Genomic DNA, 22,240 nt, shown 5'->3' with positions numbered 1-22,240 from the left:
AATATATACTCCATTTGTCCTACTCAAAATGTCCAAGAAATATTCTTGAGTGATACAAGATTTTAGGAGAGGAGTTGGTTAGTAGAGTAAGTAGAGAAAAAAAGGTACCCACTCCGTTCCACAAAGTTTGTCCCAATTTGACCCGACACGGGTTAAGTAATTGTTTGACTTTGTATTAAATGGAGGTGTGTAGTGGAATAAAGATCTCACATTAAGGAGATTGGGAGATGTATTTAATGTCTATTTTTGGAAAGATTTTAATTGGGACAAACTTTGTTGGATGGACAAAAATAGTGAAATGGGACAAACTTTATGATATGGATGGAGTAATATTTAAAAGAATATGAAAGTGTTTAAAAATGTAGAAAATGTCATTGACGGCTCCATTTATTTATCTCCTCCCGATGTGTTCGGTTGTTTCTTAGCTTTCTATTTCCACACACTCTATAATTTATTTGAATATGATAAATTGATAATGATATGACCGATTTCTTGAAGTAGCAGAATGTTGCTTATTGGAATTAAGAAAAAGAAGTGACTAATTACACAAGGGTTTTAGAAATTTTATATTGGGCCAACATATCTCTTTTGGGGCGTCTGAGGTCCAAGACAAATCAAAGTCCATAAGCGTCGGCCCAATGTAGATTCAAATAAGTTGAGATTTTTTTAGAATAATTGTCCTCTAGTACGGGCAGGAGGGGGCATCCGACCCCTTCGACGGGTGATTTCCCCTTACCCCATCGGAAGAAGAAGAAGAAGATAGTGAGAAGAAATGGATAAATCAGCCGAAGCTAGAGTTTTTTCAATGATTCGAAATGGAATGCGCAAAATTGCTATTTGATATATAATTAACAAGGATGTTAAGTCCTCATGTCTTTGTGTATTTGTCGATGAATTTCGATATGATTGATATGGTTGATTCAAATAAATACTTCATTCGTCTCCCTTAAAATATCAACTTTTTTTTTAGTTTGTTATGGATATTCTTTCTTTCAAATAAAACATACTTTTATCATTAAAATATTTAACTAATTACTTTTTCCTCATGTCATTGAAAATTGTGGCCATTTGAGTGGAATCCAGAAATCACTTATTAGTTCTACTATTCGTCATGAACAATCCATCTCCTCAAATTAAACCCAATTTCATTCTCTTTAATTGGTCATCGCTCTTTTTCTATTTTCTTTAAAAGGGGAAGTTAATATACAAACTTAACTTAATTATCATAAACAACGAAAACAAAAATTTATTTCAAGAGGAGAAATGACGCACATAACTAATTCTTAACACTTTACATTTGACCACATAACTAGGGTTGCTTTAATTAACTTGTTATCTCTGTAAATTTACAGTCATAGAGTATAACTAGTTAATTTGACTTTATATTATGATGATTGAACATTATATTATTAAAAGCCAATAGTATAATCACCAAATGAAATTGATGAAAAATACTACTACTACTACTACATATAGGAGGATAATTAATTGTATTTATAAGTAAACAAGGTTCCTAGCTAGATTAACTCATTGAACTAGTTTGTAGTATTAATTAACCCAATATGATTTACTCATATGGCCAGGCTAGTGTATCTTGTTTGGATTTATGGACATATATAGAAGTTGCCGAGAATTGCGTTCATTTCTCTTATGCGAGACTTCCATATTTCACCATCTTATAAGCAATCAATGTCACAAATCATGTCCATCTTTGTGGTTTTATTTACAAATAATATTAATTTACTTAAGAACGGAGATGGAAATTTGTGGCCATTGAACAAGGGATGTAATTGTGAACAAGCATAAATTACATGTGGTCGTTCATCATCTTCAACACATTGCGATTATACATCACAGAAGTTTATATACTGTATAAAATTTTATAATCTTATAACAGACCATATGTTATCCTCATTTTGTAAGGGACTAGAACTAGCTAGGGACTAGTAGCATTTATAGAATGTGAAATAGTTATAAATTGATCTCACCTTCTAGCCACTGCAAATTTTAAAGCTATCTTTTACAATACAAGGTGATATCAATGAAATGTTCCACTTCAGTTGGAACCAGTTGTTTAGTTAGTATTGCGAATCTCAAACTAAACCGACTCATTTTAAATAGAGTTCAAACGTATCAAAACTGCTTATACCTACTCAAATCAATGCAAGATCTTTTAGTGCTCCTTCCGTCCCAAGGAAGATGGCACCTTCCTTGGGCGGCGCGGTATTTTATGTAATTTTATTTTGTGTGTTAGGTGGAGAAATAAAGTAAGATAGAGTAAATAAAGTAGAGATAAGGGGTTTGCATTTTTTAGTAATGAGTCATCTTGAGTGGGACAAACTAAAAAGGAAAGTGAGACGGGGAAGTACTATTTCCAAATTGTGCTGTTTGATGGCGTAACCACAGAAAAATACTGATGAGATTTAAAAGCAGACTTATTTATTATATCATCCAAGTTCAAATATATAGCATCAATATCTGTCAACTGAATTATTTGTCAGTACTGACTGATTGAATATCACACATACAAATATATGAGGTGTACTACGATACATCTTTTCCTCATTAAATTCTAGTCATGATAAACTCCAACTGAGATAGATGCACCATACATCAGAATGCATTCAAAATTTTGCCTACACATATTGTGTTTCATCTGGAGCTTCAGGGATGAGAGAATAAGAGAAAATGTAGTAACATTTAGCTGATGATTCTTGACCACATGTCATTGACAAGATTCAAGTACATACACAATCAACACCACATGTATATTACATAGCGGGAAGATATTGTATTAATTACAGCACAATAAACATCAACAATAGAGCCCACATAACAATGTCATTCAATAAATAATTGATTTTCATTTAGTTTTCACCTTCCAAAACTGCTCACTTCATCTAAAGGAAGCAATGCCTCCATTGTGTAGTACTACTTGATTATACAGATAATACAGTCATTAATGAGACAGATACTCGTATTATATGAGTGGAAGTGTGCTTCTAGTATACAGAAATCCTAAGGCTTCCAAGATGCACGTAAATAATGATTTTTCGGCAAATTTTGTGGATGAATAAGGAGAGGCATGCTTACTCCAAGAGTTTGTTGCAAGTGCCGACTCCAACAGCAGCAGCAAGATGCCAACCAGCATGCAGATATGGGGTCTCAGGAAAATAGTCTTCACAAATGAAAAGAGCACCACCTATTATTGATGACATTTTATGCACATTATGCGCCACCCTGAGATCTGGATCTTCAACAGCTCGCTTCTCAAATGCAACCTAAACAAATAAGCCAATGTCATACCTGTCAAAGACTTTGCTATTGCAACCCAAATTTCACTGCGGCCCAGGGATCTACAGTTCAGATTTTTTTAGAACAAGCTTACAAGTTCAAATGGTCATTAACATAGATATCCTTATTACATAATCCATGATGCAGTTGGAAATATGATATTTCGATGATGAAAGAGAGGTAGGTCATGCATTTGTAATGGAGCCTATCTTTAACTGTTAAATCTTTTAAAAGGGTTCTCAAGATTATGCCCCTGAATCCAAAAGCTTCAATCCAAGTATAGAATGTGGACTCATTGATTGTCTTCAATAAAGTTAGCAAAGTTAACTTCAAATACCTTCAACTATGCTATTAAGATTGCCCAATGAGTCTTAAGTTAAAGAAGTAGTATACCTATAGAAAAGTGGAATATCTTGCTGTATTTATTACATGCTGCTCTTATCTCTCTTTACCTCAGGCACAAACAAGAAAACCCCCAAACTCAAGACCGTTTGCCAATGGGCTAACGATAAGCTGGCCAAGATATATTACCATGCCACTCTAATCTCACAGAGAGGGAGAGAGCAACAAGATTTGAAGTTACACCGTATAATCATCAAAATTATGTGTGTCTGAGGCAATTTTTATTGAGGCATAAATAATTAGTGACTGATAATAATTAATAGCAAAAATCTGAGCAACATACAAAAGATCCATGTTAAATTTCCTATTTGAACTAATATTTTCCTTCATAATCTCTGTTACTATAATCACTGGGTGTTCTTTTGCCTCTGTAACTAAAATATTTTTCTTTCCCCTGAAAATTATATGAAGCTAGAGAATAGGTCACAAGTGCAGACAATACTGTAATATGAGAAACATCTACAATCTCCATTGACTAAATACCAGTATATAAAGATGCAAGTTGCCTCCATCAATCCTGTGTGAACTGTTGTCACCATCAGAGGCTGTATCGGTAGAACCAGAGCAGATGTGGCCATCAACAACTTTGAGTTGTCATTCCTAAGTGCTCTTGTTAAACACTGCAAGGAATTATGTGCGCTTTAAGAGGGTGAGCTAAGAAAATAAACAGCGTGACAGAGAGTGCAACAATAAAAGAATTTATGAAAGATACCCTTTTATTTGTGTACAGATTTGTCTTTGCACGTGATCAGGATGTTCGGAGATAAAACTTATATTAGTTTCTGTTCTACATGTGAAGTTTACCATTCTTTAGTCGGCCTCTTGACTGGTTTTCATATCCAGAAACTAGTTTTGACAATCATGTTGATTATTTTTCTGCTGAAAGAATATAAAGCTAAAGCCTAAAGTATGGGCACTCAGTAAACTTTTTCTTGGCTTGATATTGCAACAGTGCAGAAGCGAGAGAGCATAAAACACCACAATAGACTAGATGGTACAAGTCACTATAAAGTAATTAAACTAAAAAGACTCACCTTCCTTACTAGAAAACTATAGGTAATGGAATGTGTTCTATGGCTAACCATTCTCACAAATAGTGGTTCATATTAGGAACTTGTCAACTTTTGGTATCAAATTAATTATCTTGAACACAAAATTGTATTGACTTAACATACTACAATCGAATTTTATTGACTGAAAAAAACTCTGTATCGACTTTAAAATATCCATTCATCCTTAGTTCCTGACAATTTTTACACCCAACTACATAACTTCTTATTTGGTAGAAAGTAGACAAAAATTAGGGCTGTAACTCAAATAAATTGAGAGAAATGTAAACCCACAGGATTAAACAACCAATGTTGATGTGGCAATCATCGTGTAGTCAGCCCATCTGAGATACTTCCTCCATGTCCCTCTTGAAGAATGGTACAAACTTGATGCAACTCCTACCCCAATTAGAGAATTCGCGTATATTTTACAATTAAGATTTCTCCTGCACCAGCCAAAAAAAGTGTTAACCAACCTCATAATTTTGTTTAACTTTCTGCTAATTTATCTGTGATAATATGACATAATCACCTAGGGGCCTGAATCCCGAGGGCAATGAATGGAAGTGAAGTAAGCACATTGACAACTCTTTCCGCAAGGCTTCTATCTCCTAAAAGGAGCAAAAAACTATTAGTTCAGAAACTGAAGGCCAAAAGTAAAATGAGGACAAGTTGGTAGAACTTCAATTAGATTAAAGTACCATTAGTACAGCAATGGATCGGCCTTAGGAAAGCTGGTCTTTCCTGCCAAAGTTTCCTGATAAAAAATGTACCTAAGGTTAGCAACAGAATAACTTATTTACTACTAAGTTTGCATATAAAATGGCGCATAAGAAACAAGACCAACAATGAATGTGAAATTTAAATACAGACTCACAGAGGTACTGGCACTTGGCTGCGGCTAAGGCTGGAAGTTCCACAAGCTGATCGATTCAATTCTCTATGTGGCTTTATCTCCTGAACTGTAAATGGCGAGTGAGGCAATAAGTGAACCCCGTGCACTCCATTCAAGGCCTTACTGGGCTTCAATGAACCCTCGGGACTCATTTAATATGGCAAATTTGGCAATCAGTCGAGAATTCGCTGATTGCCAAAGGTGACATATAAGCCTCAGTATGGAGAAGGGGGGATTCACCTATGCTTTCCACTACAATCCATTCAAGCATTACAGCATGTTATTAAGTGGATAGCCAGGAGAAACATAGACAAGGGGAGGTCTTGCTGTGCAGATATAACCTAAAAGGGAAGGAAGTCTTAATTCTTTCTCCGTTTATTCGTATCCTGCTTCTATTAACACCTTTTATTATTATGATTCAAAAGAGGCAAGAAAACATTTATCTTTCAGTGAATATCCTAATAACACGATCAGAAAACATCAGTACAGGTGACGGAAGTTCAATTATGCAAATAGACTCCGTCTCATTTCAGATCACATCTTCAGATTCAATGAACTGATTTCTCTCTTTAGAGACCAAGTTCATTAAACAGATCACAGCAACAACAGTTCACAAAAAAAAACCATAAAAACTGACGGTGTCAAATTCATCAAAAAGCATACTACATCGAAATTAATATGACGACAGTAATCTAGCTAAGAAGTTCAGAAACAATCATCGATAAATTAGCATCCTTAAGCTTTCCATCAGCAGCATGAAAATTCTGAAATTAACAAACTTAACTGAACAGGAAATCGTAAAGCGGCTAGTTATCAACATCTTAAAAAGCCGTGGATGAAAAGAGAGAAATACCGCGGGAATTGAACTTTGGTGGAAACTTTGGCAGAAAATAGGGATTTACTGTATCATTTATTGTTAAATTATATGGGCTTGATTGAAGAAATTCTAATTTGGGAACAACTGGTCCAATCGATTTGGACTTTGGAGAGAGACAAAATATCTCTCTGGAATATTTTTCTCCTCGCTTATTTCCTATAAAATGAATAATGATCATGGTAAAGCGTTGTTGGAATCCATAAATCAGAAATTAGAATTATTACTGTAACAATAATATGAAGAAGTTAATTATTGATATTTTCAGAAAGGCAGTATTTTTTTAGGTGTTAATTATTGATATTTTCAGAAAGGCAGTATTTTTTTAGGTGCACCTCAGTTTGATCTTTCACACCACTTGCTTGTCTCTTCCTTTTCAATTTCATTATTTCTGGCTCTTATTATTCTAAGAGTGAACTACAAAAATAGTTCCTGGACTATGCGTTTATCTCGCCAATGAACCCTGAACTTTAAAAATATCTCCAGATAATTCTGGACTAAATGTTTATCTAAAAAATGGTCTTTTTCACTGTTTCGTGACAAAAATACCCTTTTGGGGGATTTTGAGGGGTTTGGGCAATTTGGTCTTTTTACATTTTAAATCTGATATTATTTCAATTATGTACCAAATCTGATATTATTTCAAAATTATCATTCTTCTTCTCTTTTGGCATCCTTCACTTTGTTTCTTTATTTCAATATTAGATTTAATTTTATAAAATTAAATTTTAAATTTTGATTTTTAAATATCAATAATTTTCTTTAATTATTAAAATTACTATTAAATAACAAATTAATAGTTTTAATCCATATGTGATAGTGTCTAATATTTAATCAATAAGGTACGACGACACCTTAGTTTTAATCAATATTTAATAGTTTTAATCATAAATAGATCATATAACACGATTTAGTCAACTTCATAATATTTTTAGTCAAATTCTCCTATACATTAGATGCATATTTATTTCGGAATAAATCGTGTTATATGATCTATTTATGATTAAAACTATTAAATATTGATTAAATCTAAGGTGTCGTCGTACCTTATTGATTAAATATTAGACACTATCAAATATTGATTAAAACTATTAATTTGTTATTTAATAGTAATTTTAATAATTAAAATTTTTTATTGATATTTAAAATTAAAATTTTAAATTTAATTTTATAAAATTAAATCTAATATTGAAATAAAGAAACAAAGTGAAGGATGAGGGAAGAAAAATGATAATTTTGAAATAATATCAGATTTAGTACATACTTGAAATAATATCAGATTTAAAATGTAAAAAGACCAAATTGCCCCAACCCTCCAAAATCCCCTAAAAGGGTACTTTCGTCACGAAACAGTGAAAAATGACCATTTTCGAGATAAACGCTTAGTTCAAGGTTGTCTGGGGATATTTTTAAAGTCCAGAGTTCATTGACGAGATAAACGCATAGTCCAAGAACTATTTTTGTAGTTCACTCTTATTTTAAATTCCTTCTTATAAATTGCAAATAATCTGAAAGTATAGAGTTCACTAAAAATTTAAAAATATACATACTTGAAATGAAATTTCAGTAATTAAAAAGAGTAATACTAACTGCTAAAATCTTCAACTTGCATTTTCTAATTTATCGATGAACATAAAATATAGGAGTAGTTAGAGTGATTGGATGAAATTGTGTAATTTTTCCAATTGTCAATCCGCCTCTTGTCGGCAAATATTCGCAGATGTCGAACTCTGACAAGTCTATGTGGATAATTAATTTTAAATCAATATTTTATACGGAGTATTTTATACTACTATTTCTTACAATAAATTAATTAAAATATATTCTCATCCCATCCCATCCTGAAAAATAAGAACTTTGAATTATTTTTTTAATGCAAAATTAGTAATACAAAAGATAGATAGAAAGAAAATTTCTAATTATAGGGTTTAATACAAAATGAATAGAGTTTTTATAATTAGAGGACTTAGGAAGTAGTACTTCATCCGTCTAAAAAAATAGTCTCATTTAGTCATTTTGTGTATCCAAAAAAAATATCTCATTTTAAAATTATAAACGTTATCTCATACTCTATTACTTTTTCACATTCTCTCTCTTATCTTTTTTATTTCTCTTTCCTACTTTATCTATTTTTTCTCCCACTTTATTATTTTACTAATTTCTCAATAATTCCTATTGTCCATAAATGAGACTGTTTAGGAAAATTGTCATTTAAATCATAATATTGGGTTAACTTTTGGATAAATTTAGCATTGTTCTTGATTATTAGGGTCGGTTTTAGATTATTATTATTATTATTATTATTATTATTATTATTATTATTATTATTATTATTATTTAATTTGTGTACATATAATGACAAAAAATACAAAAATCACAATAAATTTCATCAAAATTTTAATTATGTGGTTATGATTTAATTAACTAGTTTTATAAGTTACGGGATTGACTAGAAGTCTTTAAGGCAACCAAAAATTGTGATTTAAATGACAATCTTTCCGGACTTTTTTTCATAGAAGAAAAGAATATCATTTTTTTCAAATCTCCCAACGAATTCTCCATCATCCCCAATGCTATCGGGATAAGGCCGCTTGAGCTCCTCCGCCTCCTCTCCCTCGTGCTGATAAAATAAGGCGAATTCGAAACAATTACTCCCCCAGTCCCCGATTAATTGTCACTTTTTTCCATTTCGGTCCATTCCTCAATAATTGTCACACTCCATTTTTACCATAAATGGTAAGTAGGTCTCACATTCTACTAACTCGTCACTCCACTCACATTTTATTATAAAACCAATATAAAAAGTTGGTCTCACATTCCACTAACTTTTTTAATCAATTTTTTTTGCATTTCTTAAAATTCATGCTCGGTCAAAGAGTGACAATTAATCGGAACAGAAGGAGTATAATTTATAGGAAAAATAATAGCTTCACAATATTTTCTTCATCATCTACCACAAACCATACCTCTCCATGAAGAGAATATGATCCCGAAAATTCATATTTTGGGGAAGAGTTTATCTAGAGTGGATTTGTGAAATTGACAAAGCTTGAATCTTTAGATCTTAGTTAAAATGGGTTTGAATTTAGCTTGTATTCTGTGATTGGGCCCTCAGTTCTATAGAGGGGCACGAGCCCTTGCTCGTTTGGAGTCGATACTCATTAGCTTCTCTCTTATTACAAGGGACTTTTGCTTAAGTCGCCTATAAAAGTTAATTAAAACAAGAAAAAATATTACTAAAAGTATCCTATGTCATGTTTTGACTAGACATGATACAATTTATGATAATTATCATAGTTTCAATTAGTTAAAAAATATATTTGGGTGTTTGATAGATAAAGAAAATTATGAGTTATCTTATTCAAGTGTTTGGTGCAACAAGTGATAAATAAGGATTAAAATTATAATTATCAAAATTATCCTCATTAATTTAATTTAATTCCTAAATTTTCCTTATGTTGCCCTAATATTCCCTATAAAATTAACGGCCGCAGCCTCTCTCTGTTTTAGCACTTTGGATTTGTCATTTCGTTTTCATCATCTATGAAATGTTTTGTTTTGCATAATACTTCTACTGCTCCATATGCACTTCCTTCCCCATCGAAAATTTTGTTGATCTTTGGATAGCAATTTGACTCCATATATTGTCAATTTTGTATTGACACATGCCAATCCAGAATCTTGATTTATTTGGACAATAATCAAAGCATAAGCATTGACTAAGCTTTGATTATTTTGGACAATTTTTTGTATGTGCATATTTTTATCAAGTTTTCCGAAAGCATTGATTAAGGATGAGGTATGATAGACTGAGGAGTATAGGGGGAGGATACAAAGTGTGGTGGGGAACTTGGCGACGCAGGGGGAGAGATTTCAGTCTCTGTTGAGCTTGATTCAGAAATGGATTCGCCGGAAGAAATGGAGTCGCCGGAGGGTTGAGTCGCCGGAAGAAATGGAGGGAGGCAGAATGAGAGAATTGTGGAAGAACTTCTTTTCGCAATTTTTGTGAAGTGACTGAGGCGTTCATGTTTTGATTAGGATTTGCAAATTTTTAAGTTATGGGTAAATATGTATTTTCCTAAAATTAACTAGGCTTCCATGATAAGTAACATAAGATTTTTGGTAGTTACAAATATGATTAAAACATAGGATTTTAGTTGGACTTTGTGCGGGCCGGATACAAAACATGGGCTAGTATGTTTGGTAACATAACTACCAAACACACAAATAAACCCAGATTAATCTCTTATCTTGGCGAAACATAGCTACCAAACGCAGCCTAAAAAAAAGCCTGATGCGCACACATATGTTGCGACGATAGTCAAACCACTTAATTTTTTAATCTATACATATATAAAAAGCGAGTTTTGGTCTTATTTTTGAATATTTATAAATTTTGGGTTCAAACTTAAATACTTATAAATTTTGGGCTTGAATGTGAATATTTACTTATAAATTCTGTTACAATTGTTTTAATAATGAACATTTACAAATTCTTAAAACCATTATATTTGGTGTTATACTAATTAAATGTTATATTACCATTGATTATATGAAAACAACAGAAAACTTCTCTATGCGTTATTTTTAATTAGCAATAAAATGATCGCTATTCAATTGAAATGACTAACCAATTAAAAGCAATTTAATTATGTCATTGATTATTTTGAAAGAGTAATAAACTTCTTTAGGCGTTTTTTAAACCATCAGCACTAATTTCTCTAAATAATCATTAATGACTATTCAATTGAAATGGAAGTTTTAGGGTCTCTAACTAAACCACAATTTTATTTATTTTAATTGTCATTATTAGCTAGATAAATTAGGCCTTTTTTATTTTTGTGATGTACGGTGGGTTAGGGTTTAGGATAACTTTTTATGTTTTTTTGTTTCCCTATAAATATCTATTATTTTCTAGGGTTCATTTCCTTCTTATCTTCTCTTATTTGAGCATGAATCCTCTGGAGAAAGAAGAATTTTCTAAACCATGGAATTCACATTCCTTCGTGATCTAAAGCCTAGTACTACCAAATTAGTTACCAAAGTCGGTGTGTGCGTATTTTTGAATTGACTAAATATGGTGATAAAACAAATGTCATTTACTTGGAATGTATTTTCCATGATCGTATGCATGGTGTTGTTTTTTTTTTTTTTTTTTTCCTATTACGTTCTTTTTGTTTGTTCGTCTAAAACCATTTATATGCTATCAAATGCAGATTGAAAATGTTGCTGGATATGCACTTTTTGGTAAATTTTTTATATTATTATTATTATTATTATTGTTGTTGTTGTTGTTGTTGCTACTATTGTTATTAATATTATGTACTTATTTATCTTGTCTCGGTGTCTAATTTTTGTAGATATAATTGGTGTTGTTGTCGACCTCGACAAGCTTATCACACAATCTAATTCTCGGTTCATCGATATTAAGATTGTTGATTCGCAATGAGTATTGAAACATCATTTTGTTTATATTTTTTATTTAATACACCCTCCGTCACACTTTAGGAGTCTCGGTTTACCATTTTTGGGTGTCCCACTTTAGGAGTCCAGGTTGGAATATTCCATAAATGGTATTAGGCCCCATATTCCACTACCCTTTTTCCACTCACATTTTATTATAAAACTAATATAAAAAAGTAGGACCCACATTCCACTATCTTTATTCACCAACTTTCCTTTACATTTCTTAAAACTCGTGCCGAACTCAAACGGGACTCTTAAAGTGGGACGGAGGGATTATAATTTTTTGAGTTGCTTTAGTTGCAGGCTTAATATAGTTTGTTGTCCACTATGGGAAAGTGTTATAGATTCATATCTTGAGCAAATGGAAAATACCGTAGGACAGATTCCTGTTGCATTAATATAGTTTTTGTATATTGTTTCGTAGAATTTTAGATTGGAGATGCTTCGTGTGTATATGTTTTTGGATATTATTAAATCAATAGTTATACAACCTAAATATTTTATAGTGTTAATACTTTTTACATTTAAAATTACATTCATAGCAAATCAATTCAATATAAAAAAAATTTGGTGTTATTTTCATATATGTTTATCCTTTAGTAAATAAGAAACGCATAGTTCTACTTATGACTTAAAAATACATAAAAATTAAATAATTGACTTAATTTATTTTGAGTTTTTGTATAGAATGATTAAATTATATTATTAGATAACGAAATTTTTAGATTTGGATGTATTATTTTTGATATAATGATATTGTTTCTAAATTTATTAATTAATTTACAATCTAAAATTAATATTTTAAAATATTTAATCTGTGCATCGCACAGATGTGATACTAGTAAATTACTAACATCCGAGATTAAATATCACTTATTCATGAACAATTAGTTTATATTACATGACATGGGGATGTGATCATATCATAACCCATATTTATGGTGATAACCTAATAATCCTCATTTTATGGACAAAAAATATCATTTTATGGAACAGAATATCATTTTATGGAATAAAAGTATCATTTTATGCATGCTGAAAAAATATCATTTTATCATGTATAAATATCATTTTTAGTAAAAATGATACTTTTGACCCATAAAATGATAGGGTTATTAGGTTATCACATAAATATGAGTTATGATATGATCGCACCCCACATGACATGACATGTGAGGGTAAGTACAACTATAGATAATCCATTTAATTTTCAATTTATTAATACCAGAATGATACCACTATATATACAGGGGCTTTCCGAAAAAATCACGGACTATATAAATTTTAGCTCTTAAATTTTAGTTTTGAAAATACACTCTAGAAATTCAATTTGGTAATAGTGATTGTTGCACATAAATTTGTACAAGCTACTTAGAAAAATGAGCGATTTCTTTATGGATAATTTCTTATATTTTTTTATCATAATTAAAATTTAAAATATTATAAAATTAAATGAGATAAAAAAGGAAATATAAAATACAAAAAAGGAAAAAGTACACGGCATGGTCAACAAACAATATCACATTAGCGGCCCAATCGTGATCTAGGCCCAATCTCTCCCCAGACCTCAAGCGCTTGAACTATAAACTATATATATAATCAAAATACAATATTGAATAAATTTATGCACATAACATTAATTTATGACTCGACAATCTATAAAAGACATTAACGGTACAACAAACTCATCTTATAAAGACATAAAATTAGAGACACAACTATTTGTATTGAATTTTTTTGAAATGTAAAGCGCAAAGAAAGGCAAAGGCGTCCTTGAGTTAAAGACATATTTGTCAATTAACATCTTTTGGGACACTTTCATATGTTTTTCTTAATTTTAATTAATTGGACACCAAGAATAAAGATAATTTTTATATATATAGTAATATATTTAAAAATACACATTAGCATATTTAATTGCATGTGTAGTTTTTTTAGTGAAAGAAATTATTTTATCTAGTGCTCCTCAGGATTGACCTAGAAACGAGTATGGAGTTGGAATTTGTCCCCTCATCCCAAATAAGAAAAGAGAAATGTTTTGGAGACATAATGGCATTGCCGTAATAGGGTGTAATTAGTAATTTTGTATTTAATTTTATTTTTTATTAAAATTATAGTTTATCAATATACCTTATTGCCCCTACATATATAATTATCTAATCAAGGAGTGTTAGTTAAGATCTACTCCATAAGAGTGCTTCATTAACGGAAATATATATGGATTTAGCTGGGACCCACAGCTTTAAATTAATTGATCCATATCATTTTTTTACATGTGCTTTAAAAACAAATGAATTAAAAAGATAAGAAAAAATGTCAACAATTTTCGTTAATAATGACAAAATAATTAAACATATATTCAAAAATGTTAAAATTTCGAATGCTTAAAATTAATACAGTACTATATGTTTATTTAAAAATATACAGTTATACTTTATATTTTTTGTTGTAAAATATTAGAATCCTTAGTTCAATTCAATATTACATGTAACGCATTTATATTTGATATAAGATATATTAATTCTAAATGAGGTTACAGTTTTGATTATAAGAATTCATAATTTTGAGTTTTTTTTATGTACTTTTTCCAAATTTTAATTTCTGTAAATGTCTAATTTTTGGGAACGTTATAATTGGATCTCGATCAAAATATAATCACATGATCTTAATTCTTAACTTGTTATTCAATATCTTAAAGATATATAATTAATAATTTTCTTTTATTTATAAATAAACTTCTTGGCTCATTTCGCTATCATGCAATAATTTTAAAAAATTGATACGATATGATTTATTCATACTAATTGAATTTAAGGTTTTGAGTTCAAAATTTTAAAAATTTTATAATTAATTCTTTACTTTTTAAAATAATATTAAATTATATAAATTCTTAATTTTGGAACTTTACAAACCTCTATCAAAAAAATTATCACATTTTAAACTCATTTATTTAATATTTCAAAGCTTCATATTTAATATTTACTCTTTTTTATAAAATATAGTACTAGAGTCTTAGCTTAATTCTTCATGCAATAAATTAAAATTTGAGAAATAATAGTATATTAATAATAATTGAGTTCACATTTTTAATTATAAGAATTTCATAATTTTTAATTTTTATTTTTAAATTTGATTTTTTAATTATTACAATTTTAAATAAGTAGAAAATTTGTAATTTTGTAGAATATATACTCTCAAGAAAATACAGATATATAAAGAAAAAAAAATGAAAATATGTGTGGTTATGTTAATCAGACATCACATTAATGTACCATATTAACTGAAATTCTTCACATTAAAATCCCCTAAAATTAGAATTATCCATAATTACACTATTAAGAATATATTAGTCAAAATCTATATTATATTTATGGAAAAAAACCATAAGCATATTATGGCATCTGAATCACTACCCATAAGAAAATGAAAGCTGGCGATTATGAAGTTAAGAAGAATAGCAAAAACAGGCTGGTGGGGAAAGTCATTTATGATGATGGATGGTTGCATCAACCAATCAAATGCATACCATATTTATTACTAATGACGTCATTAATAATTATCAATGAAGGTCACCTCCATTCCCCTCAACATCCCATTCAGATCTCAACCTTACCAAAAATACGAATTACACTTGTGAAATAGCAATACCTATGCATGTGTGTTCCATGTGCATTGTATCAAAATATTTAAAAGAACAACAGAATAGAAGAGATTACTTATAAGTAGCAGAGCTACATAAGTTAAAAAATGCATATAAATTACTAGTCTGCAGTGTCAACTCTATACACAAGCCACTTAAATAACTAATACAACTTATGTTAACTATAGTACAATCTATATCAACTACACATACAACCTAATGTAATCATGTTAATAATCTGTAATGCAAAATGTAAAACATACCATAAGGAAGGAAAGTGGTCCAGCAAAGGCATTCTTCTCTGTGATCGACCAATTTTGTTTTACAAATTTGAGCACTGTTATTATATATGAACACCAATTGACATTCCTCACGTTATCCAGATCATCAATTATCTCTCCAATCTTAGATTTTACCATTCCACATGTTGATTGCTCAATCAATGTTGATTCTAGTAAGACCAAGAACATCCTCTTGAACTGTCTTCCTCCTTGAAGATCTTCCAACATAACATCTTCAACTATGATTCACGCTTGCTGGTTTCGTACCACATTTCTCTGCTATCTTCCTCATGAAAGCTGCATTACTTTTACACTTATCTCTGGAGTAATTAATGTCACCTCTTGGAAATCCATATACAAGCTCCACATCCTCTTCAGTGATATGAATTTTTTTTCTCATTATTAAGCTTTATCTTGCACTTATTTTCATCAAATTTTTTTGATAATGCTAATGCTAATCTGCTGGGAATGTAATCGATTTTGAAATGTAGGACACTCTCGAAACCCAACTCCTTCACAGAATTAATCTGTTCCTCATTCAGTCTGCTTATTGCATCAACAAAATACATCGGCTTCCTTTTCACTAGAAGCCTTTGAGATAGATTCTCGGCAATAACAATCTGTTTTCCATCCTCTACACTTCTCGGCAATAACAATCTGCTTATTGTATACCTCCTGCAATTTTTGTTGAACTGTTATTAAGCAAATGGGAGAGTTCTATTTATACAAAATTTGGAGGAGATCGATGGAGTGGAGAGAGTGGGATTAAAATGGGTGAGAAGTGGAGTGATGGAATGAATAATGGAGAGTTGAGAGAGTGGAGTAATGGAGAAGAAGCTACCGTAACAGTGGATGTTATCTTTTTCTGTAATTAACCTTAATTTATGAAATTAATTAAATAATAATATTGTCATTATCTATTTTATCTATTATTTTAGAAACACTATCAAACAACATAAAAAATAAAACTGATATTTCTTAATGTCTACCAAACGTGTAGAATAGATTAGTAATCACATTTATTAAGATAATTTATATGGATATAATTTAACTTAGGATTATTTTATAAAGCTACCAAACTATGCCTTAATCTTATGGATTAGTGGCCCATATTGCATCTCATTTCTCAATTTAGCTAAATAATCTCAACCTAACAAGACCACATATATATATATATATATATATATATATATATACTCCATATAATTGATATTAGACAAATAGACACCATTTAATTTTAAAATAAAGAAATTTTTTGTCATAAATCTACATATGATTAAATAAATTTATTCTAGATTTACCCTACGGGCCATAGGCTCTACTAAATAAAAATATTTATCACAAATATATAATTAATCGGGTATTAGTCGGGTACCCTAATACGAATTTTGGATACCCGAAACACATCTGGTAAAGTGTCGGGATTGGATATACCCAAAACCCACGGAATAAATTTCCGGGTCTACTTACACGACTTTTCGTATTTGATTAAGTATTCGAATTGTTTATATAACAGAATATTCTGATATACACTGCCCATTAACACAACCCGACCTATTTAAAGTTACTAAAATGAAAAATTAAAATTCCTTTCTTATTCTTGAATTTGGGGGCTAGGGCACGCACATTCACTCCTCTCCATGGGCATCGCCAACGCCATCGCCAAATCTGTTCTTCGATATCTGAGTTCGATATCTGAGTTCAGCTTCTGATCCCTCCGTCGTCGTTTTCAAGGCTGATCGGCGGCGCCTTGACTCCTCTAATCTGATCTCCGGCGGCGAAGAATCGAAGGTTAGTTACATTACATGAATTGTTTGCTCGGCCCACGTTCTTCTCCTTAGGTTGTTAGGATTTGATGTGAATTTTATTTTCCTTAATTATACTCCTGATTTAATTTATTTATATAAGAATATCTATAAATATGTATGAATTTTATCTTCCTTAATTATATTCCTGATTTAATTTATTTCCATGTCCCATTAGGATTTGATACAAGAATATTTGATACAAGAATATCTATAAATATGTACGAAGCTATCTTGTTCCTATCCCTAATTTATTCTTACTTTTCTTAAGCTGCCGTCAAAGTAATATGGAGAGAGATCCTTCCAAGAAAGGTTTGCAAGAAATATGGATAGCCCAAGAAATATGGGGAGAGATCCTTATGAGACTCCCGATCAGATGCCTTATGAGGTGCAGGTGTGTTTGTAAGTCATGGCGCAATCTAATAGAAGAGGATCAGTTTGGGACTCCAAAACAATTGATGGCCTTTGTTAATCCTGACAAGACAGGGTATGGAGTCGCTGATGAGGACGGCCAGCCACTTTTCCGATTCTACTGTCTCCCTTCAACTCCTCCTCACCATCGTTTGGTAATTAGTTCAGTTAATGGTTTGCTTTTGTTGTGGGATGGATTAGATGATAATCTTGATGCTCTTTTCGTAGTCAACCCAATGACTTGCGAATATACTGAGCTTCCTCCTCTACCTACTCGGAGGTGTCTTTATGGATTTGGAGTGAGCAAATTAAGTGGACAATATAAGATATTGTGCATTGATGAATCTAGGTTTTCTCATGTGTACACTCTATGAGGAGAATCTGACTCTTCGTGGAGAAGGATCCCAGCACCACTGACAACTAGATTGCCTACAACAATGCAATTGCGGGACTCAGTTACACTTAGACCATCATTTGATTATGCTATATTTTTTAACGGAAACATTCACTGGGTTGCTTGTGATTTAGAGAATAATTTTTTAGTTTGTTGCTTTGATCTTGAAACAGAGTTGTTTACCAGTTTTCCTCTTCCACCCCTTGATCCGCGTATGTTGATTCATCCCGAGGATAAACGTTTGGCTTTCTTATATTTGGGATATCGCCTATACATTTTAGAGGATCGCCTATGTTTATGCGATACATCATATCCTAGATATGTTGCCAAAATTTGGAAGATGCACAACTATGGAGATGCAAGCTCTTGGATAAAGGAATATGACTTCAAGTCACCAACATTCTATACAACTCCGCTCAAAGTATTGACGAATGACGACTTGTTTTTTACTGGCCATGGTGGATTATTTATCTACTCCAAAAACACCAAAGCTTGTGCTGGACGCAGTTTTCTTCATCAATATTACTATTATTACTTTCCTAGTACCACTATTTACATCCCAAGCTTTTTTTCACTCAAAACATTGGGAATTCACAATGTTCGGTTATTATGTTTTTATTAGGAATATTTTTGTACTTTTATAGATTTTTGTAAGTTTGTTTCATTAGAAACTATTTTTTAGTGATAGTAGAATTTTGTACTATTTCTTTCAGATTCAATCCAAATGTATCACAATATATACTTCGGCGTGATGTATTTTGTATTCAAAACTTGGCAAAAGAATTAAGAACCTTTGATATTAAGGCTAATTTCACAATCAATTTAGTGAGCCCCCGCAATACAAGAACCTTTGATATTAACATCTCCTTTGCCCACAATTTCACCCTTCAAGTCCTCCACTCTCTCTCTCTCTCTCTCTCTCGAGAGAGAGAGAGAGAGAGAGCTTATACTAATGCGATTCTTGCTCTGATCATCCTCTGTTTCATCAACACCACATTTTTGTCCCATGCATCTGACACCCTTTCACCAAACCAAACTCTCTCCGGCGATCAAACCATCATTTCCTCGGGTGGCGAATTCGAGCTCGGGTTCTTCTCTCCAGGTAACTCTTCCAAGCACTACTACATAGGCATATGGTACAGAAAAATCACTGACAAAACCGTGGTCTGGGTTGCAAATAGAGAAGCTCCTATTTCAGACAAGAACTCTGCCCTACTCAAGGTTTCACAAGGTAATCTGGTGCTCGTAAACGAATCCCAGATCGAGGTCTGGTCAACTAGCTTAAGCACCAACTCAACAAGTTCTGCATCTGTTTTGCTTCTTGACTATGGGAACTTGGTTTTAAGACACGGGTTGGGCTCGGGTTTATGGGAGAGTTTTGATAACCCTTCTCATATATGGATGCCTGGTGCAAGACTTGGGTATAACAAGATTACTAAAAAGAAGCAATTTCTGACATCATGGAGAAACTCAGAGGATCCTGCTCCTGGACTGTTCACATTGGAGATGGATCAACAATAGCCAATATATAATGAGGAGGAAGAGTGAGCAGTATTGGGCTATGGAGCTTGGGATGGTGTGATTTTCAGTGGAGTGCCGTAAATGAGGACGGCGATTAGGCAAGGCTACCACTTCACGTACGTTGACAATGAGAACGAGAGCTACTCGTTCATGATTCGCGATCCGTCATTTATCGCAAGGCAGTTCTTGGATGTCACGGGGCAGTTGAAGCAGCAAGTGTGGACAGAGTCTGGCTGGCTCGGGTATTGGTTTAGGCCGAGGCAGTGTGAAGTTCCTGCATATTGTGGGGAGTTTGGTGTGTGCAATGAGCCCTCACTGCCAATCTGTAGTTGTTTGGAGGGATTCAAGCATAGGTTTGAAGGTGAGTTTGGTGTGTGCAATGAGCCCTCTGGTGGTTGTGTGAGAGAGGATGGATTGGTGTGTGGGGGGAGGGAAAAGAATCAAAAGATGAGTTTCTGATGAGACCGGGCTCTCGACTGTGGAGAGTCGAGAGCAGAGGCGATTGTGAATCAGGCTGTTTAAGTGATTGCTCTTGCACGGCTTATGCATATGATGAAGGCGGATGTTCGCTTTGGGAAGGAGGGATTTTGAATCTGCAATGGGTTGGTGAAGGAAACAGCAGTGGGAGAAGTATCTACATTAGACTTTCTGCTACTTCCTCAATTTTCCGATGCCAAATGAGCGATAAGGGTGTTAAAATTGCCACTGCGGTGGGTTGTTCCGTGGCGGTGTTGGTCGTCATGTCAGCAGTCGTGGCTGTACTGTGGAAGAGGCGGAGACAAAGTATTAGGACTAATAAAGTGGTGGAGGGTTCTTTGGTTGCCTTCAAATACAAAGATTTGCAGAATGCAACTAAGAATTTCTCAGATAAGTTGGGTGGAGGGGGCTTTGGTTACCTGATTCAACCGTTGTGGCTGTGAAGAAACTCGAGAGCGTTAGCCAAGGCGAGAAGCAGTTCAGGGCAGAAGTCGGGGCCATTGGCACGATCCAACACGTGAATCTTGTTAGGCTTCTTGGTTTATGTCGTGAAGGTGCGAAGCAGTTGTTGTTAGTCTATGAGTACCTGCATCTCTTCAAAGCCGACGAGTCTAAAGTTTTGGGGTGGGGAACGAGGTATCAGATCGCGCTGGGAATAGATGGAGGAGTGCAGGGACTGCATCATTCACTCACAACGATGCGAGGAACTAGAGGCTACCTCGCACCAGAGTGGTTAACAGGAGTCGCCATCACAGCCAAAGCAGATGTTTACAGCTATGGGATGTTGCTGTTTGAGCTCGTGAAACACGGATGATGATATTGCTAACAGCTTCTTCCCTTCATTGGCTGCAAGTGTGATCGTGAATCGAGGCGACATGCTTGGTCTTCTAGACCCTTTACTGAACAGGGACGCGGACGAAGAAGAGGTGTCGACACTATGCAAAGTCGCTTGCTGGTGCGTTCAACGCGATGAAAACACGAGACCGTCAATGAGCCGGGTTGTGCAGATCCTTGAGGGAGTTTTGGGTGTGAGCTCGCCTCCGATTCCACCGGCTCTCACAGCTGCAAAACAAGAAAACACAATGTTCTTCACTGATTTCTCCACATCAAGTGTGCCCTAATGGCCTAATCCCCTCCCCAGAAAAGCTCAACAACGCCAAATTAATTCTCTACTTCACATATTTCAATTTTTCAATGCAATTTCAATATGTAATTCAATTCAATAGTATGTTTGCAGAAATAAACTGTCTTCGATTAGCCTCCAATTTCGGTGTTTGTAACTGTCATCATCATCAATTTCACATCCAACAAAATCACAATTCACAATGCATACCTATCTAGAGAAACAGTTATCTAATTAAAGCTTAGATTCCAGATTGAGCTGATCAAACTTCAACATATTCTTGTTGAAAACGTGTGAAATATGGAGAGGCTTTTGGCCTTTCATGTGGCCCAAGTCTTTTGGCTTTTCATGTCCTGTAACCTCCATTTGGTTTATGGTGTATCTTAATGGCAAAGACTTTTGAAGTGGTCTCTCCTATATAAATAGGTGGGTTTGAGAGATGAGAAAGAGACCAATAAAAAAGCATTCTCTCTTACGAGTCGTTGACATTCGATATTCTCGCTATTGATATGTGAATTATAAGTGTTATTTGTTAGTTGTTGACATTTTAATACGAGTTGTTGACATTCGATATTCTCGCTATTGATATGTTAATTATAAGTGTTATT

General features: G+C 32.9%; 1 protein-coding gene, 1 long non-coding RNA gene and 1 pseudogene across 2 annotated transcripts; 2 read left to right on the top strand and 1 right to left on the bottom strand.

The window, feature by feature from the left end:
- Window positions 1–2,822: 2,822 nt before the first annotated feature.
- On the bottom strand, window positions 2,823–5,908 carry LOC125211027. The gene is made up of 6 exons (XM_048110700.1): window positions 5,623–5,908; window positions 5,447–5,502; window positions 5,278–5,356; window positions 5,053–5,191; window positions 4,180–4,316; window positions 2,823–3,281 (listed from the first exon to the last, which is right to left on the bottom strand). The coding sequence occupies exons 1-6, from the start codon at window positions 5,790–5,792 to the stop codon at window positions 3,206–3,208; spliced, it is 657 nt and encodes a 218-aa protein (XP_047966657.1). The 5' UTR covers window positions 5,793–5,908; the 3' UTR covers window positions 2,823–3,205.
- An 11,546-nt stretch (window positions 5,909–17,454) lies between these two features.
- Window positions 17,455–19,263, top strand: LOC125216771. Its single transcript, XR_007175456.1, has 2 exons — window positions 17,455–17,692; window positions 17,978–19,263. It is a non-coding gene; the product is annotated as an uncharacterized LOC125216771 (long non-coding RNA).
- Window positions 19,264–20,113: 850 nt separating this feature from the next.
- LOC125210074 lies at window positions 20,114–21,774 on the top strand (annotated as a pseudogene).
- Window positions 21,775–22,240: the final 466 nt, after the last annotated feature.

Source organism: Salvia hispanica, chromosome 3 (assembly GCF_023119035.1).
Source record: "Salvia hispanica cultivar TCC Black 2014 chromosome 3, UniMelb_Shisp_WGS_1.0, whole genome shotgun sequence".
Lineage (NCBI taxonomy): Eukaryota > Viridiplantae > Streptophyta > Magnoliopsida > Lamiales > Lamiaceae > Salvia > Salvia hispanica.
The sequence above is the reverse complement of the archived record's forward strand: the minus strand, read 5'-3'. Positions and strand labels throughout refer to the sequence as shown.